Source organism: Lissotriton helveticus, chromosome 4_1, assembly GCF_964261635.1.
Source record: "Lissotriton helveticus chromosome 4_1, aLisHel1.1, whole genome shotgun sequence".
In the NCBI taxonomy this organism is placed as follows: Eukaryota; Metazoa; Chordata; class Amphibia; order Caudata; family Salamandridae; genus Lissotriton; species Lissotriton helveticus.
In genome coordinates this window covers 226,553,879-226,578,938 of record NC_136063.1, presented here as the reverse complement: position 1 = coordinate 226,578,938, position 25,060 = coordinate 226,553,879, and the positions used below count along the sequence as shown (strand labels likewise).

The following is a 25,060-nucleotide window of genomic DNA, read 5'->3' as shown; positions in this document are numbered from 1 at the left end:
AGAGGAGGCAGACCTGAAGCAGAGGTCAGACCCGGGACCAGGGTTCAATTCCCGATGCGGCAGGGTCCTGAGCCCAAATATCCACGGACTCGATAATTCTCGTTTCGGTGCCTACTCGAATCACGGGTTCACACTCTGCAGCTCTGGGCATTAGCCTGCTTAATCTCCACTACGGCCCTCCCGCGGCGGGATGCCTGGCTTTCACCCTGGGGATGCCCAGTACGGGTATCTCACAGGGAAAAGCCAGGACGGGTTCCCAAGGTAAGCGCCGAGATGCCTATGGGTAATCGAGCGCTATATAAGAACGCATAATAATAATAATAATAATAATAACAGGATGTGGACGCGACTCTGAGCCTTGAACACTGATTTCCAGCACCAAGTTCGACAGTATACCCAAATGACCACATACGTATATATATATTAGCTGCCCTTCATGTGCCAAAAACTGCAACCTAAAGCTTTCATAGCCCTGTATTACTACAGCTACAACACACCACTGAATGTACAACAAACATTCATGCTCGCAGAAATGCTTCATGTCCACCATCTTTTATGTGTGCAACTATGGATGAATATTGGGTCAGTGATACCCTGTACCTTCCATGTTGGCAATGTTGTGGGACTTTACAGACATAATGACATTTGCGTTTAAGACCCGGGTGACGGCACCACAACAACACGGACACCCGAATCAGTTGATTTCTCATATAGCTCACAACGGAGCCATGCCCATAGCTCCAGAGTCATCGTTCACAGCCTCGCGCAGCACTGGCATAAGTCTGTCCAGCCCACTCGGCTTACGCTTCCAGGAAAATACAGCAACTCTACATTGGCCAAGATTTCCATTGTAGTGATTTCTTAGTTACAGGTGTAGTTGTCAGAATGGCACACACACACTCCCTCATGGCTAGTATACACCCACACCACACCCATCCAGCACATGCGTCACAACACACATGACCCTACCAATAAAATGGATGGGGCGCACATGCTCTACGCCATTTTAGAGTTGCTCCCATTGCGAGCGCTGTGATGGCCCGTCCTGGTGGTTCGGATGCCGCATGTAGGCCAGAACTACAGAAAAATGGGCCCACCACCACGTGCGTGGCCTTTTTGATCACTGTGTTAGTGGTACCGCAAGGACTGAGCGGGTGAGGAACCTGCGATGATGATGGGTGCACGAGTATGTCCTTTGCCATAGTGATATCAAGGCTCAGCACCAAATGTGAGACTTCTTGGTGACAGAGCAGGACTGCATGATGTAGAACGTACCCTGTCCGCGAACAGGTGATCAGTGAGGCCTGGGTGTGCAGCAGAGGGACTAGATGGGGTGCAGCAGACTGGATACAAAACAGCGGTGCAGCGATTTAGGTGTACACATTCCTATATACCGTATCTTATTGCATTTATATTTTTTTTTCCTATAGCAGGAAAGTTTTTATAGTCGGTCAAAAGTCCGTCGCTCGTGATGATTGAAACCACGTGTATCACTGCGCACCACTTGTGTTCTATAACCGGATGGAAAACATTACTACCCTACTAATTCTTCATAAATCAAAGCCCATTAAACAAGTTGGAACTGTACAAATAGTTGTATTTTTAATGCGGGAGGGAAGGTGTGTGAAAGGGCGATGTTATTCTACTCCACATTAAGATAGTGACGATTACCAATCATAACATCTTTCTTTTACTACCTTTTAGATGTAGAGCTTCAGGGTGCACCATGTCCCGGCACGTGGTAGAAGACACACCGGTGACAGAAAGGTGAGCTGTGAATATTCTTTTCAGTCACTCTCTCACCTCCTCTCTCCTTTGATAAACAATTGATGCACAATCGTATCTTCCTTTTTATCTAACAGGTTGTGTTTCACAAATTGACGTTCCCCCCAACACCTCCCAAGATCAACGTTTGAGGATTCTGCGATGATGCGTGGCCATCGTGACAACGCATAAGAAGCCTGCTTTGACAAGTTGTGGACCCTCTTTGAATCATGCCAATGGCACAAGGTGAGCAAAGAAGGTTGTTTCCAAAGCTATGAGAAGTCACCTGTGGGCGGAGAGAATGAATAGTGTGCAGCAACTTGACTGAGTAGGAATGTACATTTACCCCTGGGCAGTGGGAGTGGATAGGTTGCAACAGTCGGGGTCCGCAAGAAAGGGCACTCACCTCCGGACACTGGGAGTCAATGGGGTGCAACAGTCTGGGTACGCAGTAATGAGACCTCACCGCTATGCAGTGGGAGTGCATGGGTATAGTCCTCTGGTAGGAAAAGAGCGCACAAACATCTCCTTGCAGTGGAAGTTGACGTAATACAGTATTCTGAGTGTCCAAAGGCATAACGCAGAAATATACGTGTGCAGTTGTATGTACTCTGCTATTACTAACTCTATACTATCTTTCAGATCACTAAACTAGAGGGTGCACTATGAACCGGCACATGCTTGGCATACACCGGAGGCAAAAAGGTGAGCTACGAAGATTTATTTTCTCCACTATCAACACTATCTCTCCTGCTCCATCTATTACTTTCTCTCTCTCACACTTTCAATGTTGGTTTTTCTCTCTTTCTCTCTCTCCCACATTGTTTCTCTTTCTCTTTTTAAGTTATGGACGCTGCTGTCCACTCTGCAGATAAATAAATCAAGGCTGAAATTAATACAGTCTGCAGTATAGAACCAAAGCACAACTCAAGTTGTGAGCTCTGCTGAAAACAGTGTTTACAAAAGATAAGCAGAGCGGCCATTCACAATGCCTCCAATTAAATGCGCTGCAAATAAACGATATTGTCCTGCATATTGACGTGATCTCTCAGCTAATTCTGTCTCATCTCTGAATAATTTTAAAGACCTGCTGGACCATACTGTAGATCTGACCCAGCAGGCACTTCCCTACAGACACCTCTTTAACGTGGGCCTATGAGAGGGGTGGGATGTATGAGACACACTGCACACGTGTGCATAAGTAATATTGCCAAGTGTTTTGTTAATTTGTGATCTTTGACCTCATTCAGTCACATCGATCTAATTTGAAAGACTTAATTTCATTTTTGTTTTGCAGGTTATCTACGCTCCTACCATTGGAGTCCATCTCACATTTTGTTCATTATACTGTTAAGTTAAAGTTACATTTCTATTTATTTATTTTTGTTTTAATAAAAGTAAATTAATAATAAAAAATAAAAAAAGTTAATTAATAAAAAAAAATGAGTTGATAAGTCTTCTTTTTCTCACAACATTTCACTAATATTTAGTGTGATAATCATATGCTTGATTTAAAAATCAAAAGTATAAATGATGTTTTTAACTAGAAGTATAATACTGAGTCTAACTCTTTACCAGCTCTTTACCAGAGTCTGCAGCTGTGATTAACAGTTCCTATAGAACATTTTAAAAAGTCCAGCACACTTGCTGTTTGGATTAGCAACATTATGTGGTGAACTTGTGACCTGTGTTCTCAGTTGAGTGTTCCATGAACTGTTGCCATGGTAACAGGCAGTAAGCAGTTTGGGAGTAGGTTTGAAAGGTACTGGCTGTACAAAAGCCATTATATTTACCCAAGATCCTCTACATGACAGAGGGAAAAGCATACTGAGATGTCAGAACACTATGTACATTACGAGCAAAAGAAGTACTCAACTCTTCGAATTAACCTCAAGAGAGGGCTCGAGGAATAGCCACTGACGTTACAAAACCCCATGTACAATTTGCCTACTCTGTACTCAACAATGGGCAATTCTTTATCGATCACAATAAGACACTGTTGCTTCACGATTCACAGTGTGCACTTCACTAAATACTTCGTGCCTATTTAAATGGGAGACGGGATTGTTGACATTTCCAAAACTTAGGGGCATATTTACAAGGTTGGTTTTAAAATTATCGCCACTTTAAAGGCAGCAAACTAGAGCTAAAACGGGGATAATGGACTTCAAAATCCTTTGTTGTCTAACCGGAAGATTTTTTCAACACTGCTGTTTGCTATGGCAGGGTGAGAGCTGAGGCTTCCGCCCTCCCGTAGCAAACTTGGTTTGCATTTTGAAACAGAGACCACATAAACCTACTGTCTCTTTTAAAATGCAAAGCAAAATGCTTTTCCCCACGGGGAGCTGCTTATTAGCAGGTCCCCGTGTGGAAAAGTAATGGTGGCTTCCGAAGGACGCAGGGAGCTGACTGGCACCGTAGGGACATTGGGCCTCCACCCAAAGTCCCCAACATTGAATATACGCCCATGGGATGGGATGCCGAGGAAGAATAAAAATTAGTAGTTGGTGATATTTTTTTTTACGGTAAAATTAGGAGTCTGTAATGGGCATATTTACAAGGACAACGTTAAAATGTTCTGGTGTAAACCCGGGCTTCAATTGGAATTCCCACAAAATCTCAAAAGCCTATTATTAAGCCCATTATGGCCGCTTTAGCAGCACTTTCCTAACGCTAAAGCGACGATAATTGTAACGCTGTCATTGTAAATATTCCCCCAATATCATGAGAAATACAGTGATAATTCATGTTCACAAATGAAAAGCTTCTTAATATAAGACTGAGGACTTAACATATCAATCCATCTTCCATATTAAGCATGCTTAAGTCTACTTCAGAACAAATGTTAGGATCCGACGTAACCCGCAGTTACCAAAAGTTTTGCTGTCGGTCCTCAAATCCAGGGCCGCCTTGTAAATACAACGCTGTTGTCATACCTCCCTCTTCCATGTTATATTGTCATAGGAACACCTACCTTGCCACTAGGAATGCCTACATTGCAACTCATTGGAGATAAGAGGCGAGCCCTTAGCAAACCGGCTGCTAACATGCGTTAATGCATCTTAGGGTCGCCTTGTAAATAGGGCGATATATTTTTCACCGCATTTTTGGCTTTTTTTTTAAAACATTGCGGCAAAATGGCACTTCTTAATATGCCCTCAAGTTTGCTATGACAGAGCGGTAACCTCGACTCCCGCCCTGCCATAGCAAACAGCAGTGTTCCAGGGGTAGGCACCCCAAGACACAGCAGGAGCTGCTCCTGGGGGGTGGTGTTCCCCAAGACTTTTGACTGCTCCAGAATGGAGACCATGCAGCCCTCCTACCAAAAAATAAAAAGACCAGGAGGGTGGTAATCCCCGGGGCTTAGACCGACCTTTGAGCTCCCTCACCCATTTATTTTGAAGCACCAAGGAATGGCGGTCCCCAATACAGGGTCCCTCTGAACCCCCATCAAATGTAAAATTTTAGACCCCGGGATTTGGCCCTCCCAGGTTGCTAATTTTTAAACAAGCACAGGAGCCCGCGCTTCCTTTTTATTTTTTTTACGGCGGATCCATGCAACCAGCCCACATTTCTCTATTCTTTCTTGTGGGACCCCCTAAGCAGGTCTAGAGGGTCAAAATATTTGTTACCTGCCCCCTTTACAGGTTTTGAACACTTGTTCCACTAATTTCTAGATCCTCTCCTCTACAAAGGTACAAAATGGCTGCCAATTTATATTATTTATTTTATAGCATTTGTAAGGCGCGCAGCTACCCACAAAGGGTTGCCCGGCGCCAAGAACGCAAAGCACTCAGATATCACTGGGGAGAGAACAGACAAAACAATTATTTATTAAAAAGCCACGTTTTTATGCTCTTTCTAAAATTCACATAGCTTTCCTCCTTGCGAATGTGGGAGGGCAATGTGTTCCACAGCACTGGCCCCAGGTAGGAGAAAGATCTCCCGCCCATTCTGGCTCTTTTAAACCTTGGTACTGCAAAGTTTGCCGCTGTACCTGAACGCAGGTTACGGTTTGGGAGGTAGGGCTTAGCAAGGGCCTGAAGATATTTGGGGGCAGTGCCGGCTTTGATTTTAAATAAGTAGCTCAAGGCTTTGAAACGAATACGGTTCTCGACCTTAAGCCAATGCAGATCCTTGAGATGTTGGGTGATCCTAGCAGATCTGGGGATTTTACAAAGCAGTCTAACCGCAGGGTTCTGCACTAGTTGCAGACGCTTTATCACTGTCTTATTTGAGCCCAGGTATAAGATGTTACCGTAATCAAGCCGAGATGTCACTAAGGCATTGATCACGGTCTTCTGGGTAGTAGGTGGCAGCATCCAGATGATTTTGCGTAACCATTTGATAATGGTGAAGCATATACCTGCCACTCTGTTTGCTTGCTGGGACATAGATAAACAGTCATCAATGATGACCCCAAGGTTTCTAACCTGCGAAGCTGGAAATTGAAGTTTACCCAATGATGGTGGCCAATGGGAATCATTCCAGAGATCTTTGCTATTTCCTAACAGGAGTACCTCTGTTTTCTCTCCATTCAGCTTAAGTTGGTTGTCTGACATCCAGCAAAAGATTTCTTGGAGGCCTACTTTTAATGCAGATGGAGTGGACATGTCAGATTTGGAGAGTGAGAATAGGACTTGTGAATCATCTGCATAAGTCATTAAACTTAAGCCAACATTTTCTACAAGATTGGCCAGTGGACGTAAGTATAAATTAAAAAGCAGAGGGCTCAAAATTGATCCCTGTGGCACTCCATGAGGAGAATGGAATACCTCAGAGCAAGCCTCCGAAGAGGAGATCTGGAAAGTACGGAAGGAAAGGTAGGATCTAATCCATTCCAGAGCTTTGCCTTCGACACCATTCTCCCCCAGCCTGTCCAGCAGTATGGGGTGAGAAATGGTGTCGAAAGCCGCACTGAGATCTAACAAGACCAGTGCTACTGTTTGGCCATTGTCCATGAGCTCCCTGATCCTTTCTGTGACCCCGAGCAGGGCCGTCTCAGTAGAAAAGCCACTCCTAAACCCCGATTGAGACGAATGTAGGAGATTATTGTTTTCTACGTAGGTTGAGAGTGCCTTATGGATATGCCTCTCTAGGATCTTAGAAAAGGCGGGTAGCAACGAAATTGGGCGATAATTGGCCAATGTCATCGGGTCTGCGCCTGGTTTTTTAAGTAGAGGGCTGACCATAGCATGTTTCCATAGAGCAGGAACTATGGCTTGCTCTATGGATGCGTTCAGTATTTCTGCTATGGGAATTAAGGCAGTATCCTCTAATTTGTTTACGATACTGACAGGAATCGGGTCACGAGGGGAACCCGATTTGATTGATTTAAGTAGTTCCTTCAGTATATCTAATTTAATAGGAGGCCAGGCTTCAAGATGACAATTTACTCTAGGGACTAGGGTGGTGTTTCCTTGCTTGTCTGTTGACTTGTTAGCGTTTTTAATATTAGAGACGATGTTCTCAATCTTATTCGTAAAGAAAGAGGCCAAATCCTGGCATTGCTGGGTATTAAGAGGGGTAGGTTCTGCTCTAGCGTTCTCCCCAGCTAACTCTTTTACCGTGTTAAAGAGAGTCTGGGATTTGTTTACGGCCATGTTAATTGTATTGGTTACATAGCAAGCTTTGGCTTTCATGCAAGCTGAATGGTAACAGTTTCTGGCCTTTCGGTAAACTTCTTTTTGGTAAAGGTCGTAATTTTTTCGCCACTGTCTCTCTAGGTTCTTACAGCTAGATTTTTCTTTCTTCAAGGCTTCTGTGAACCAGGGAGCAGGAGGGCGATGGACTTTCCCTTTGCAACGGGCTAGAGGCAGGCAAGTATCAACAGCACCAGTTAGCCACTCTTGTGTTAGCTCTGCAATGCTATCCATATCTCCATCCAAATTTGGATGATGTTCCTTCAAAGCATTGTTCAAATCCTCCAGATTTAGGGATTTCCAGTTTCTTCTAAAAGATTCTGTAGGAGTCGAAAATGGACCTTTTTTGGGCTCCAACAAAATGGCAAAAGTTAGAAGAAAATGATCTGACCATAGGACAGGCGTGGTGTTAAGCCATGAAAGTTCTTTCATGCTTGATATTATAGGGTCCAGCAAGTGTCCGGCTTTATGAGTTGGACCGCTGTTTCGTAGTGTCATGTCCAACACCATGAGGTCATCTATTAGATTTTTACAGGTCTTGCTTTGGGCGTCGTCTAGATGAAGATTCAAATCTCCTAGTACGGTATAATTTTGGGCTTTTAGATGTTGGGGTAGGATAAAATTTGCTAGGTCATCTGACCAAGATGGATTATTTACTGGTGGTCGGTAGATTAATAGTCCGGAAAAGGTGAAATTTGGACTAAGGGAAATTTTGAAAGAAGCAGCCTCGCAGTTAGGAATAGCTGCAGGTTCAAAAGTGCACACATACTCTCTGCTATAGATAATAGCAATACCCCCTCCTATTTGTCCTACCCTATCTCTCCTGGCTATAGCATAGCTCGGGGGGAGGGCAGTTGCAACATCGGGGCCCGATCCATCGTGGAGCCACGTCTCAGTTAAAAATATAGCAATGGGCTTTCTGTCAGTCAATAGGTGAAAAATATCTAATTTATGCTGGGGCAGTGAACGGCAGTTTATCAAAAAGAATAAATATTCTTTTGAACTGACTTTCTGTTGATAGGATTTAAAAACAGTCTCCTGTGGGGTAGCAGGATAGGGCTGATAGTTAGTCAGGGTAAGGGTACACTCTGGGCATGTTTGTGCACCAGCTAGTAGAGGATTCAAAGTTATACAGGTGTCATGGCTAGAGGGGCGTAACGCCCTAAGTTGGTTACCTGTTAGCATATCTTTACTATGAGGTGGGCAGAGGGTCGTGCCCTATGTCCCGGCCTGGCCCGGACGGGCACAGACGGGCTGACTCTGGCTGGACTCCGGCGAAGACGAGGCGCGTCCGCTCAAAACGCGTCCGCTAACGCGGAAGAGACCGTTTCCTTATGAAGCCGAGCCTAGAGCGCTCTCACCGCTCTATCCCGCCCCAAAATGGCCGCCACGAAATTTCCTACTGCTCGGTACCTTGCCCTAAAACGGCAGGAACGAGCGTGTGTATGCTGGGGTGACTGCGTGTGGGCGACAGGTATGCTGAATGCAAATTATTGATTTTAAAAACACAGAAAAACAAATCTTATTTACACATGCTGCAAATGCTAATTTTTAAAGCTTCGCGTCAGTAACGCTTCCTAAAAACAATTCCAAGTCCTCTGGCAACAGAAACGATTTTTCCTGTCCCCTCACAAGCTGTTTGGCAGAAAGATGAACACTGCCGAGTGCTTGCTAGCTCCAACACTTCCTGGTTTCGAATGTTAACAACTACTTGACAGCCAAGTAGCATTCAGCACGTGATCAGGACGGTGCGCTTAGAGTGTGCGCAATATGCGCGGATCCACCTAGGCCATAGTTATATATGTACTTTTAATTGTAATTTTCTCTGAAATACTACTGAACAGATTTAAACCATTTAAGCAAAAGGCACGAGTCTGATCTAAGGACTACCTTTTTGCCAAATTTGCTGTAATTCCATTCAGCAGTTCGGGCTGTAGCCGCGATGAACGGTTCATTCGGAAAATTGCATGGGGAAAACACGTTTTGGGCACCCCCTTTTTCTCAGCCCCCACTTCACGAAGCACCCCAAGACTTGTAGGATAGGAGCGGACCGGAGCGCCCTACCAGTTTTTACAATTTCGCGAAGATTCGTCAACCGGCGCCAGAGTTTTTCCAAATAGAATGTTGCGGATTTCCCACGGAAAATAGGTCGAACTATAACTACCTAAACTACCTACTGGCGACCGCCAGTAGGTAATATATACATATATCTATAAACATATATATAATCTGCATATCTATATAAATTCCAATATAAATGCATGCATACATATAGATATATGCATACATATGCATGTAAGTTTGAAAAACACTAATACAAGCAAAGCTAAAAAGTCACCTAATTACAAACAGGTGACAGCCATGGGTGGCAGGCGGTAGCTCCAGGTTAGGACTCTTTCATCATGTCCAGGGCACATGAAGGATAAGGATGCCCCTCACCTATAGATGCTGGCAGCAGCGCAGTATGAAGTGAAGATGCGCTCTTTTTTTTCAGGACCCAATCCTGATATTTGTCACATACATGCCAAAGTCTAAGAAAACAATAGAGACAGAAATGGGGATATTTATATTCATATGCACTTGCGTTCGGACACTTTAGGGGGCTGGTGAACCTGTTGCTGCGATCTGAATATGACCTATATGTCACATGTTTCCAGTCAGGTAGAGAAACTGAATGGTTTGTGTACCTGGTGCCGAGCTCTTTTGCATTCTGCTTGTCATGGGTTCCACTGAAAAAAGTTAGGTTTGGATTTGACCGAAGCTAGCTCAAGCAGTTAATTCACCTACTGTGGTGATCTGCTTGAAATGTGCAGGTCGAACTTTTAAACAAGAGAGGGACATGATTAATGCTTCTGCTCCAAGGGTTAGTGTGTACCTCAGAGTCACATTTTAATGAGAATTCGCCTTTTTTGACGACGCCCTAGAACAAGTCAGCGGATTTTAAGAGGGAGACAGCTAAAAAAATACTTTGGGTTAAACACAATAACATCAGTAATTGTATCAATGAAAAGGGTGCACACCTATGTGCAATTTGGCTCGATTGTCCTTTCATAACACCTGCATGGATTCTGAAACACTGATACACTTATGTCAGTCACTCACAGTTAACATGAGGCACCCTCCTTCACCCACTTCTGGCTTTTCAACCAACATATTGTTGCATTGAGGAAATGGTCCTTTCTTTTTGAAAATAGAAGGTTCATCAAAAAAAATCCATATGCAGAGTACTGCTGGCTATAAAGGCATCTCTGTCTGAAGAAGCCCTACTTGCATGCAAGTTGTTACACCCCCTCTTTTGTTCCTCCCTTGACTTAGATATCAGCTTGACTGCAGGAAGCATTTTATTGTCCATTTACATCTGCATGTGTGATTGTGGTCCAATCTAAAGCATCTTTTTGTACACCTGGTGCCCAATGAAGGTATGATGCAATGGACAGCAGAGGGTACATCCTATTCAGAACGACTAAATGCACATTTGCAATAAATAAGCATAAACATGTGCTATGGAGTATCTGATAATCTTAGGTAGCCCGTGTTTAGTAAATTAAACTGTGTCAATGTACAGTATCTACGGCTGCGTAGGAGATGCTTCGGTTCTTCTCTGCAATGAAGATCTGGTGCAATGAAACAAAATGGCGTCTTCTTCTTGATGCAACATGATGCGTGCACACCCAATGGCCGTGCGGCGACTCAACAATTCTTCTGAGCTGCGACAGGCCCTGCCACACCCTTCTCCGAAGATGCAACTGCGTCTGCTACGACGGCCACACTCTTCTCTGCTGCTGCGAGGCGCTTCAGGTGACGCAATGGTGACAGCGGCGGCACGCTTCTCCAGTGATGCGACAGCGTCTGCTGCGATGGTGACACTCTTCTCCGGTGATGCAACCACAACGGCTGCAGTAGCAACACGCTTCTTCATCTTGAGTCACGCTTCCAGCTCCCAACTACACACAGTTTCTCAGAAATTGTATCAATGCAAAGGGCGCACACCTATGTGTAATCTGGCTTGATTGGCCTTTCATAAGATCTGTATGGATTCTGAAACGCTGATGCACTTTTGTTAGTCACTCACAGTTAACATGAGGCCCTGCCCCTTCACACAATTCTGGCTTTTCAACCAACAGAGTATTACATAGAGGAAATGGTCCGTCCTTTTCGAAAATAGGTTCATTTAGAAAATTCCATATGCAAAGTACTGCTGGCAATAAAGGCAGCTCTGTCTGAAGAAGCTTGATGTGCATGCAAGTTGTTACACACCCTCTTTCGTTCCTCCCTTGACTTAGATATCAGCATGACTGCAGGAAACATGTCATTGTCCATTTACATCTGCATTTGTGATTGTGGTCCAAACTAAAGCATCTTATTGTACACCTGGTGTCCAACGGAGGTATGATGCAATGGACAGCAGAGGGTACATCCTATTCAGAACTACTAAATGCACATTTGCAATAAATAGGCATAAAAATGTGCTAGGGTTTATCTGATAATCGTAGGTAGCCGGTGTTTATTAAATTAAACTGTGGCAATGCACAGTATCTACGAGGAGCATGAGTTGTGCAGCCTGTGTGGTCCTCGTAGATGGCGACCAGATGGGTTAGGGACGCTTCTAGACCCTTAGTTGTGCACAGTGTATCAGAGGCTGTCAGCACTCAGCATCAGTCTTGCAGCTACTAAAGGTTGAAAATGCATACTGTTCGATTCGGGGGTTTCTAGTTGGCAGAGGTAGGTACCTTTGACCAAATAGGGACCCTTGCGTCAAGTCAGGGTAAGGGGGTACACTCTTAAAATAACCCCTGCTCAACCCCTTGGTAGCATGGCATGAGCAGGCAGGCTTATGTCAGAGGCAGTGTGTAAAGCATTTGTGAACACATACAGTAACCCAGTGACAACACTACAGATGGACACCACACAAATTGTAGTATAAAAAAAGTATTTTTATATAGACTTAACCCAAGACCACAAACGACAGAAATCCACCATACTGTGCTGATGTAAAATGTGACACTTTGAGTTCCATGTACCTTTGGATGAGTAACGCTATACAACAAAAGTGTTGCAGGGAAGGTGATGCGTTGGTTCCTTACACGCAAGAACGGTGATGCATAGTGTCCCAGCAGCTGCGTAGAGGATGCGTTGGTTCTTCTCTGCGATGAAGATCTGGTACAATGAAACAAAATGGTGTCTGCTTCTTGATGCAACATGATACGTGCCGACCCGATGGCCGTGTGGCGACGCAACGATTTTTCTGAGCTGCGACAGGCCCTGCGACACCCTTCTCTGGCGATGCAACGACGTCTGCTACGATGGCAACACTCTTCTCTGGTGATGCGAGGCGCTTTGGGTGATGCAATGGCGACAGAGGTGGCACGCTTCTCCGGTGGTGCGACAGCGTCTGCTGCGATGGCGACACTCTTCTCCAGTGATGCAACCACAACGGCTGCGGCAGCAACACGCTTCTTCGTCTTGAGTCACACATCCAGCTCCCAGCGATACACAGTCTCTCAGAAGGCCCAGCTCAACAGCAGGCACTTCAATTCCCTGCAAGGGAGGGTAGGGGAGCTGGTTGGTGGAGTCTGTTGTCCCTGAGACTTTAGCAGGAGGCAAGCTCTATCTCAAGCCCTTGGAGATCCTTTACAAGTTGATTTGAAAGTAGCACAAAGTCCTTTCTTCTTTCTTTGGCAGTCACGCAACCACTGCAGGCCAATCCCCCAAACAGCACTCTGCTTAAGCATAGTCTCCTCCTCAGTTTCTCTGCTTCCTCTCCTCAGCAAAGTTTCTTCTTGTTTCCCAAAAGTGATCTAAAGTTCTTGGGTCTGGGTCCCAATATTTATACTAGCAAATCCTTTGTCCTTGAATGCAGAGGGTCCTGTACCCAGTCCAAACCAGTTCTGTGCAGTCCTGGAGCACTTTGTTGACAAGACTTCTTCATTCCTTTGACAGTGTGGGCCAGGGACATCAGACGCACCATTGGAGGTGCAACTCCTTCACCAATCTACATGCAGATAGCTCTATTCAGCTCTGTGCTGACTCAACCTGTCTCCTGGAATACCCCAGCCCGTGTCACTCAAACTCTAGACAAGGAATACACAACCTAGCAGAGGCAGGCTTGGACAGTTAGGCAAGAAAATCCCTACTTTTCTAAAAGTGGTATTTTCAAACACAGAATGTTAAAACCAACTTCACTAAAAGATGTATTTTATCATTCTGAGTTCGGGCATACTAAACTTGAATTTCTACCTAGTTCCCTGAGTCAGTTAGGATTATAAGATGTTATAATTAAACTGCCCATTCTGCCCCTTGGGGAACGGTAGCCTTACTATAGGGAAAAACGAAAATGGCTGTAATTCACTATCAGGACATGCAAAACACATCAGGGCATGTCCTATCTTTTACCTACAATGCACCCTGACATTGGGTCCACCATAGGGGTGACTAATATGCAGGAAAGGGAAGGTTTGGGGAGTGGCAAGTGGGTGCACTTGCCCAGTCAACATGGCAGTACCAGACTGCATACAGGCTCTGCAATGGCAGACCTGAGACACACGCTACAGGCTACTTCTGTGGGTGGCACAACCAGTGCTGCAAGCCCACCAGCAGCATTTGATTTACAGGTCCTGGGCACATGCAATGCACTGTACTGGAGTCAATAATCCATAAATCAATTTACAATAGGGTGAGCATATGCACTTTAGCACTGATCAGCAGTGGTAATGTGCCCAGAGTCTTACAACAGGAAACAACAGGTCAGAAAAAATACAGAAGGAAGGGAAAAAGTTCAGGGATGACCCTGCAAAAAGGGCCAAGTACAACACATACCATGCAATAAGAGGAATCATTTAGAGTCTGGAGATTGGCCTGATAGCCTCCATTGTTAGCAGAAGATAGGGCCTCTACTCCCCTGGAGAAGGCTGCCTTCCAGAGTTATAGGGGCATATTTACAAGCACCTATTGCCACCTAAAGGTCATGCTAGGCAGCTTAATTTAGCGCCAGCACAGGGGGAAATGCAGGACTGCACCATATTCTAGTAAATATGGTGCTGCCCTGCGTTTCTAAAGTGATGAAGCATGTCATTAGCCTTCTTGGCTTAACAACACACCTCCCCAATTTCTTGTAAAAGTCCCCCTCAGTTTTCTGCCAGCTCCATTGAAGACAATGATCCTTTACAGAACAGGTGTCATGTTTGATAGCCTGTTCAGCATTTTATTCTGAAAATAAGCAATCAAAGCAAAAGTTTGTTTTCAGAAACCAAAAAGAAGCAATGGCCCTGATGTGCAAGGACATTCCTTGCTGCACATGGGGCCAATGTAATTTAACTTCTGTAATGCCATGCCGGACGGGCCATCAACTCACAGGTTTATTCCGGCAGAGGTTCCACCGGCACAAACATTAGATTTTACATATAACTATGGAAGGAGTTTATCATTACAAATCTAGCTGGAGTAAGTGTTACTTTCTCTAGAATGTGACACTACAGTCCATGACAATTATGATAATGTTGTAATACCATCATGCATTATTGACAAACAAATGGGCTTATTTATCAAAGCCCTCTGTCTACGTCAAAGTCTAGATGGCTCCGCTCGCCCATCATCAGAACCCACGAACTCAACATTGTGTCATACGCAGATGACACCCAACTCATCCTCTCCCTATCCATTGAACCCAACACCGCCAGACACAGCTTTCGAGAAGGCATGGAAGCCATCGCCAAATGGATGAAAAACAGCTGCCTACAACTAAACACCAACAAAATGGAAGTACTCATATTGGGCCCAAACCCAGATGCCTGGAACAACACCTGGTGGCCCCACAGCCTCGGAAGCATGCCCACCCCCACTGACCACGCATGCAACCTGGGAATCTTCCTGGACTCAGAGCTCAAAATGGACCACCAGATCAACTCTGTCTCGTCCTCCTGCTTCCACACCCTCCGCCTCCTATGTAAGACCTTCAAATGGATCCCCCTCGAACACAAAAAGACCGTCGCTCATGCTCAGGTCACCAGCAGGCTAGACTACGCCAATGCACTCTATGCCGGAATAAACACAAACCTCGCCCACTACAGAACATCCAAAAGGCCACATCTCCCAGCACCTGCGCACACTCCACTGGCTTCCCATCGAAGCTAGAGTCACCTTCAAGTTGCTAACCCACGCTCACAAGGTCCTCCACGACACCAGACCAGCAGACCTGAACAGCCGACTCAAATTCCACACATCCCAAAGGACCCTACGATCAGCCCAGCTCTCCTACGCCGTGGTTCCCCACACAAGAAAGACCAGATCGGGAGGCCATTCCTTCTCCTTCCTCGCTGCCAGAGCCTGGAACTAACTTCCACTCCACCTCAGACAGATAACATCTCTCCCCATCTTCGTAAGAAACCTCAAAACCTGGCTCTTCGACAGACACCCTCCTTGATGGGCTGCAACCTGCGAACCCCCACCCACACCCCCAGCACCTTGAGACCCTTACGGGTGAGTAGTTGCGCTTAACAAACGCCTGATTTGATTTGATTTGTGTCACTTTTGCACCATTTAAAGTGGTACCTGCGTGACGCAGGGCTCTCATAAAGATTTATGAAGCCACTCTAAGCCAACCTGAAATTCTTTGAGTGGCCTCATTAATCATGAGTAAGGCGACGCAGCGCAAACCACTGTGTTCTCTTACTCTGCAGCCGGAGCCGTTACATGGGCGTTGTGGTGGGTTTTCACATACAACATCATGGAATTTAACACTGCCCTAGATTTACAAAGTGATGTAAACCTGGGGAAGCATCAAATCCGTTCGCCTCCCAAAACGAGGCATACCAAGGAGAAATATGTTCATTTATCCTCATTGTTTCCTCTTTCCATGTGTGCTACATTCTACAGCACTCATAGGAAGAGAAAAACACCTCGTAGGATTGTTTTTGCACAGGAAGGTGCCCCTTCCTGCACAAAATAATTTTGCCTGCATTGGTGCTAGGCTGCCAAAACGGCACCAGCGCATGCAGAAAGGACAGGAATGCACCGTAGCATTCCTCCCCTTTCACTTTGGCATAGGGCAGCGCAGCAAGGTGCCTTACTGTGCTGCCACACGCCATGAAGCCATAAATGAGGCCAAAACTGTTCAGTTTAAATGCAAGGCAAATACCTGCGTAAGAGATTTGAGTAAGGAGACAGGACTTGTGACAGTTACTAAGATATGCTGCAGTCTGGATGGGTATCTCGGTCCCTGGCAGTAACTATAAAAGTAAAGTGTAAATAAAGTGAAATTTCTCTGCAAATAGTATGCCTCCTTTACAATATTTTGGCGTACTGCAGCGCCGCAAGCCTTCCTTCTATTCTGCCCTACTTCAAAAGAACAGGGCATGAATGTGCTGTTTCTATGAGATACGACACATTCCTGTCCTCCTTCACAGTGCTGGTGCACAAAATGGCTGCTATGCACCAACGCAGGCACCCTTGCACCATGGTGTAAGGGTGTCTGAGTTGAAACCAGGTTGCTTTCGTTGGGAAAGGGACACCTTCCTTCACAAATAACCCTTACACCACCACTGCAGAGAAGTAGGCTTTTGACGCTTCCCAGATTTACAGCATATTGTAAATTTGAGAAAGAGTCAAATACCATGGGTGTTACGTGGAGCCCATGGCACGCCTCCCCATCTCAATGTGAGGCAATGGAGCCAATTACACTGCGTTGCCTCAGACCATATCTACAATGCCATGAAAAGCCATGTAGGGTGCTTTACGTGGCATCGTAAACAGTTACTGTTCGCAATTCTCGCAGGTGGGGGGGCGGGTTGCGTGGGCGTTATTGCGCAGGGCAACCGCGAAGGGGGGAATAAAATTTAAATAAAACTTACCTGACCGGTCCCATGCCGCCTGTGCTCCTGGGCCGGGTCCCGTGTTTTCCTGCTTCTGAACAGGAACAGGCATGCTCCCTCTCCTCATATAAGCCAATCACAATGCAGCAATAGCAGCGTTGTGATTGGTGCGGAGTCCCGGACAGCCGGATGCATGCAGCCTACATAGAGAAAATGTAGAGTGAGCATGACTACTTTGGTCAGCCCTAGAGGGCCGACCAAACAGTCAGGGTACTCAGAGTGGTGCAAGCCACTCCTCCCCGACCAACCCACCCGCCCACCCCCAGCCAGGCATATCCACTTGCCCACCCCCAATCAGGCATACCACTGCCTTCTGCTTTCTCACAGCACGAGAAGCAGAAAATAAAATGGTATTTAAAATACCATTTTATTTTCTGCTTCTCGCACTGTGAGAAAGCAGTGGGACAGCGCTCTAACGCCCTGATGAAGGAGCTGCCCCTGCTCGTAGATATGGGTAAGCCCAGTGTGCAGCTGGAACGTCACAAAAGTGACGTTTCAGTGGCGCACTGGGCTTTTCAATAATCTCCTGAGGTTTTTTAATGAGTGCTTCTGCTTTGCACAAGAAGAGAATCTGGTGATTTGTGGGGGGTTGTCCTCACCGTCAACGAGCACGCCTATCACACTGAAAATGAAGGAGCGCAGACTTCTTTAGAGCACATGTCTGTTGTCTATCATTATGCCCAAAATTTCCATAAAACATATAAAATGATGTTGTACAAGGTGCTTATTTCGATCTGAAAGTGTTCCATGTTTCAATATTCTTGTTGTCCAAAATGTTTCCCTTATGCATTATGAAACGCAGCAGCAACACATTTACCACAAATACACATAATCGTGTGCTGTAATAAATACACGTTTTGAAACATCAAACAGGTCTGCAACCATCTGCAGTAGGTTCGCATTTCAGCTGAGAGCTCGCAACATGTTATTTTCCCCAGTTCTTAAGTGAAAAGGGACCGGCGATACATTCCTGTGCTTTCACCTAGTTTTGATATCAGCATGACTGCAGGACAACATCTCATTTACATCTGGATGTGTGATATTATTATTATTATTATTATTATTATTGTGGTCCTGACTGAAGCATATTGAAGAATATTAATCCAATGTGTCTATAAAACACCTAGAAACACACACGTCTTCTTCACACAATCACTTAAAATACTTAACAACGAGACCAATTCGACAGTCCGCCCAAGTATGAGAGACAACACAAGTATTCATTCCACATTTACATTACATATCTTAAGAGCAATTTAAAAACAAGCATTTGCAATGCAATAGGTCTCGAGAGTTTGAGCTATTGACATTGTAAATGACAATGCCTTTTATTTATGTGTTTTAAAAACCTGCAGCGGTGCGTAAATACTTTTTGTCCTTGCTTATGAGAAACAAGTATGGCAGTAAAAGTGGCGCAGTTACTGCCAGCCTTGCTTCTCGTAAGCAGCGACTATAATTACAGAGGGTCAGATTTAGAAGCCCCTTGCGCCACTTTTGCCTCACTTTTCCCATGTTAAAAATGATGCAAAAGTGGCGCAAGGGTCTTGTAAATAGGCCCGAGAGTGTATACACACCGCTTGCAGGTTTTTAAAACATATCAATAAAAGGCATTGTCATTGCCATTAGCTCAAACTCTCGCAAATGAGAGACGTATTGCATTGCAAATGCTTGTTCTGACCTGGGACCCGCTTGCTGAGACCCTCATGACTCTGAAGAAGTCATAATGTGTCTCAAATCATATATCATCACTACACTCAGAATGTGCTTTAAACGTTCAACTTTCTCCCACGTCTTGAAGTATCGTAATAGAACTTCTTGGAATGTGGGTTTCTATTGCCCACTCATTTGATCAACCACAGATAGATAAACAAGGCTAATTGCTGCATCAAGAGATCTGACATGGCTATTTATCTGTAGCGGGTGCTCTCCTTGTATATTTATAGTGTTAACAATCCCACTAAGTTTCTCATCTTTTAAGTGTGTACTTTTTGTAGCTCACTTTGAATTGTGATGTTTTATGCTGCTTTTCCTGCCTCAGTCTAACATGTCTATGCTGCTGTAAATAACGAGTGCTTCTCTTACATAAGTAACAATTAACGATACTCACATTTTGAGCTCAAGGGCAAAGTGTAGGTGTTCGGAATTTATAAACAAACTTACAGCTTACACACAGACTTGGGACTTTAAAGTTACACAAAGATCGCAAAAGCGGGTGCAATAACTCACCAATACACTTAGCTTATTTATTTTACGTTGATCAATGTTATATGACAGTGTTGCAAACAGGAATGTAAAGATGGCGCCCAGAGAGTGCTAAAGGCAGAGGCAGATGCTTATGTCAAGTACACCGTACAGAACCTTGAAAGAGCTTCAAATTGGAAAGGCTGCGCACGGAGCTGTTGCTCGGAGACATCTTTCCATTATCTCAGAGATGTCTTCCCAGAAACGACATATGCTGTCCCATTGCGTACTTTGTGAAAATTAATAGGGGCAGATTTACAAGCCCCCTGCAACACCAGCACGTCACTTTTTGGGATGTACTGTTGGTGCATGTTAATGCTCCATATTTACAAGGACAGGAAAAGCCACCCTGCGTAGCATTTCCTGTCCTTGTAAATATGTCCCCAGTACACGCAGAGCTTTGTATGAAAGGGGCGTTCCATGGGTATTGCTGTGGGTGTTCCCACCAACACCCATGGAACAAGACACATTTCCAGATTTACGAGGAATCGTAAATCTAGAAATGCGTCTGAATGTTATGCCACCCTGCTGGCTTTTCCTGTCCTTGTAAATATGTCCCCATTACACGCAGAGCTTTGTGTGAAAGAGGCGTTCCAGGGTATTGCTGTGGGTGTTCCCATCAACACCCATGGAACAAGACACATTTCCAGATTTACGAGGAATCGCAAATCTAGAAATGCGTCTGAATGCTATGCCACCCTGCCTGGCTTTTCCTGTCCTTGTAAATATGTCCTAAAAAAATGGAGAGAGTAAAGGGATTTTATCCACCGAAGTGGACGGAAAAGTACTCCTGATCCCCTGGGTTAGGTATCTATATAACAAAAAGAGAAGGAGTACCACCTGAACAAAGGCTCAAGGAGCGATTTTGGTAGGATGATTTTCTAATGCAACAAAAAGAAGACAGTCCTTCTTTGATTTTAATAAACCCCTCACTCACCGACCTGGTCGGTGACATGCTTCATCATCGGGGCCACCTTGATGGCCGAGTGCCATCAAGGTGTGCTGCGACACCTGAAATACAGTGGAGCTGGTATATGAGTGATGAGTGCAAAAAAAGGAAAGTAGGTGTGTTAGAAATTGTCCTGGTATGGCTTATTGGTGAACATTTTTTATTCTTAAGACTACTGGACAATATTAAAATTATGTGTAGATACAATAGTAGGTTTAATTAAGACCAGGTGTATCTGAAATGTAAGTGGAAGGTCTACATGTTTCAAACCGTAATTGGAATTACCGGTTTTTCTTCAGGACCATGAAAAGGAAATGGGTGGTCAGGGTACACTAACACCCTGCCATACCGTCATTCCTTTGTGACCCAGTAACAAAATCGAGTTACAGGGCAAAAAAAGTATATCCCGGTAGTGGTTATCCTAGGAATAACAAGACCTGTGGAGAGAAAGAGTATCAATCACAAGAAAACTCGTTACAAGCCTGCAACTTAGTGAAGTGACGAAATCTCCTGTCTCTGTGAGTCATCCCACACTGAGTTAATTGCGGACTAGTATAGTGCATAGTGCTGCTCAAATACATGGAGGTTGCGTATTGGCGCATAACAGCCCATTTGGCTTCCTGGCACACCTATCAATAGTAGTGCGCTTGGTGATAATGATCCGTGATTCAATTGTCACACGCATCCCTTAACTCTAGGTGCGTGACTATGCAACAGTCATAACCTTATAGGTGAAAGGCATACCGACGTGCTATAGCTTCATCATGATCCAGGCAGGACAGTACCAAACAAACACAACATATAACACACAGTAGAAAAAGGCTTACTCCTAATTAAGGGTCATTAGGCAGCACGGGTTTAGAGAGAAGGGAGACCTCTGTAGAAAAACATATTCTGCAATGAAAAAAGGGAGCCGGGGCTTAGTGCCGGGTTCGAAAATACGAGTGAAGAAACGGAAGCATTCACGTTTCACGCTTCCTCAGCGGACATGTGGGTTCTTACTTACAGTTTTCGTAGGTCTGGTTAGATAGTGTACCTAGTATGCCCCTCCATGCGCCCGTAATGAGAGCGAGTGGTGAGCCTGGTTAAGGTGGCCGCCATCGCGGTTGGAATGGACGTGGTCATTTAAGCGTGATGACGTCACGCGCTTCCCGAGGTCGTAGTACGGAAGCCTCTAAGGTACATGCGAAGATGTTACCAAGGAGATGCCGAGTCTAGAATTAACAGTGGGGGAACTTTTAATCTTGGTCAGGGATGCCATTCGCATTATAAGCGCTATGTAGCAGTGAAGCGCTTGGCTGTTGTGACACGGGGGAAGGAAAAAGACGGTCCCGCGTACGGTGATTACAGAAAAAGGGGCGGAAGATCGGTGGTACTGCATGGGCACCCAGACTAGGGATGTGCTATAGAAAGAACAGACACAGTGTTGGACTAATATCACCTGATAAATTAGCGATTAGTATATATAGAAAAAATGGGACAGACAGGAAAAAGCAGTTGGAGTTGGGTTGAGTAGACATTGGGATAACAGCCTATATGAACTAAGGGCTAGATAATGTCCCCATTACACGCAGAGCTTTGTATGAAAGGGGCATTCCATGGGTATTGCTGTGGGTGTTCCCCCCAACACCCATGGAACATGACACATTTCCAGATTCACGAGGAATCATGAATCTAGAAATGCGTCTGAATGCTCTGCCACCCAAGGGGAGGCGTAGCGAGGCGCAACGAGGAGAAATGCTTGCATTTCTCCTCGTTTTTCCTCTTTCAATGCTTGCTGCCTTCTACAACACGGATTGAAAGAGGAAAATGCCTGTAGTGATTCTTTTTGTGCAGAAAGGTGCACTTTCCTGCACAAAAACAATCTCCCCATGACGCAGGGATCCTTGTACCATGATGCAAGGGTGCGTCGCCGGCGCATGGCAGCAGTTTGTGTGCCACCGCAGGGGAGAGCACAGGAATGCAACATAGTATTGTAAATATGTTGCATTCCTGTGCTTTGGAAGTGCTACAGTCAGGCGCAGCCAAAGGGTTTGAGTCGCAGCACTGCGGCACTTCCTTGTAAATCTGCCCCTATTAATTTATGTGTTATGTCAAACTTCGAACATGAATCGGCGGTACTTACTCTCCTGCAGTACACAGCGTCATATGAACACAATACTGCTATGCTAGCAACAGTGAGGTCTGCGGTCCAGAGAGTCACCAGCCTCTCAGGAAGTACACCTGATAGCCAGGTGAAAGGAGGTGACAAGGACAGAGAAGGGGCAATTGAGTTCACGCATGTGTGCAAGATTAGCTCCTACATTGGTAGGCCAAATCAAATGGTTGCAGTGTTAGGAGTCTCCAACAGAGCTGACCATTTCGCTGCCAGAGGCTGGAGCCGCCGAGAAAAGGCAGAGTGTAGATAATTGTAATTGCATTCATATAGCACTTACTACCCCTGATAAGGCTTCAAAGGTCTTTTCATCGCGCAGCATGCTACTCCGGAACCCAAAAAGGATTAGTGGTTAGTTAATAAAGATAAAAGATGACTCCATGTCCTTACGGAAACCATTTTCAGTCCTGGGCTTTCCTTCACCAACCTAATGCTTTCTGGGAGTTGTAGTCTTAGTTAGTTGCAGCTGAAACGATTGTACACACCCATACCTGAAAGCAAGGATTTGCTAATTCGACTAAGGTTAAGGGGCCGGTGTTCGCCAGTGCTAGGTACTAGTGAAATAAGCGGCAAGTAAAATGACAATCTGCTCTTCTGCAGACACCTCACTGTTCATCGTGGACCATGCTGAGCAATCAACATATCCCTAGTATTGTGTTTTTTTTTTAATTATTCAATTTTATAAATCTCTCTGAGTCGGCTTTCCAATGTTAAGTGCACATCAAAATAATGCATAGACCTTGGATGTCACGCATTACAGAATAAAACGTGATTTACATTCCTGTTTTCTCAATGCTTTTTTATTAGGATTCCCCTACATGCAATTTTAATTCTGAAAGATTTTAATAGGGGAGCTAAAGAGAAATGTGAATACATTTTATTAAGGCTGCAGACCACAGCAATGCTCTATTCTTTCAAGACATTAGATGATCACTTAAATTAAGGTGGGAGAAAATATCAAACATAAATACTTATAGGATTCTTCTTCCTTTGCTTTTTTATATAAGAACCAGATACATCTAGTTTGTGTATGTAGTCACATAAATAGAAATAAAGTGAAAACACAACACAAGAAATATCTCACATGTAGAAAAATAGAGTGTATTTTAGAAACAAAATGATACCACAACAACAAAAATGCAACCAAGGGAACCAGAGAAATGCAATTTCAAACTTTTTGGTAGATTTAGCACCTAAAATCACAATGTGCCACTCACACTCATCTAATCGTGCTGGATGGGGGAAAGCCATAAGTTCAGACTGACCACGATGGAGCACAGGACTAATACATTGACCATGTTTGTCCTGCTGAAAAAAATACTTTCTCAACGTCTGGTGCCAATCATTATACTCACAGAGAGGAGGCAGCAAGAAGCATGAAGAGCATCATGGATTGTAGTTGCTGAAACATGAAGAGCAGGCCTGGCATTGTGTACAGTCATCGCTGTAGTGTGAAGGTCCAGCAGGGTTTCATAAATGTTCATTGTTGGAGCTTCACGTTGGTGGTCACCAGGTGCTGTTGATGCTGTAGTGCGAAAAGCAGATCTCACTTTGCTGATTGTTGCTGATGTTAGCTGTAGCAAAAAGAGTATGACTCAGCAGAGATTTGTGATAACAGCCATCGCAGGTGGCAGAGTTTTGGTGCAAAAGGGCATTGTGACAAGCTCAAAACATCAAGACTTTACCTTTTATTGAAGAGGAGTGCACTCTGATGCCAGCCAAGGTTCCGGGACAAAGGGAGGCACCTCTTGGGGATCAGGGACTTACTGCAGCAGAGGCCAACAAGGCTCAGTCAGACCCAGTTGCAGGTCCATATAAATCCAAGGCAGCAGGCCAGCTGGACAGATGAAGAGAGGGCTTGGGTGCTTGTTGTGTCTCTGTAGCTCAGACCAGGAGGTCAGCCAACTGACCCTTGAAGTCACTCAGGTAGCCTGTAATGAAGGCAAAGATCCAGTCTTCCTTCCCATTGACCATGCAACAGGACAGTACTCTTGGGGGCAAGGCAGGCCAAGAACAAGGCTGGTCTCAAGCAGTTCTCTGGAGAGCTCATGGCAGTTCACAGACGGCACACAGGCACTGCGGTACCAGGCCTGAGACACCATTTTAGGGCTACTCATGTGGGTGGCACAATCTGTGCTGCAGGCACACTAGTAGCATTTGTATCACCGGCCCTGGCACACTCAGTGCACTTTACTAGGGACCTCTTGGTGATACAAATATGGATAGCAAATCATGGATAACCAATTACAATAACAATTTCCACAGGGAGCACTTGCACTTTGACACTGATCTGCAGTGGCAAAGTGCCCAAAGCATCTAAACCAGCAAAAACGAAATCCAGCACAGCATCAAAAATACAGGAGGGAGAGGCAAAACGACAGGGTAAACCATGCCACAGATGCCAGGTCTAACGCGTGTCCCATCTAGATGAAAGTGGGGAGAA

At 45.0% G+C, this 25,060-nt stretch overlaps 1 protein-coding gene across 3 annotated transcripts in view; it reads right to left on the bottom strand.

The window, feature by feature from the left end:
- The window catches only part of LOC144828491 (uncharacterized), a 148,897-nt gene that overhangs the window by 21,894 nt on the left and 101,943 nt on the right, over window positions 1-25,060 (bottom strand). For 2 of the 3 annotated variants that reach the window (XR_013610451.1, XM_078686709.1), the window contains exon 4: window positions 23,973-24,142. The exons of the other annotated variant lie outside the window; for it this stretch is intronic. Coding sequence is in view for 1 of the 2 variants with exons in the window: in XM_078686709.1 (XP_078542835.1) it covers window positions 23,973-24,142 (170 nt within the window). In the remaining variant the exon portion in view is untranslated. The remainder of the gene's footprint in view (window positions 1-23,972; window positions 24,143-25,060) is intronic. 3 annotated transcript variants of the gene reach the window in all.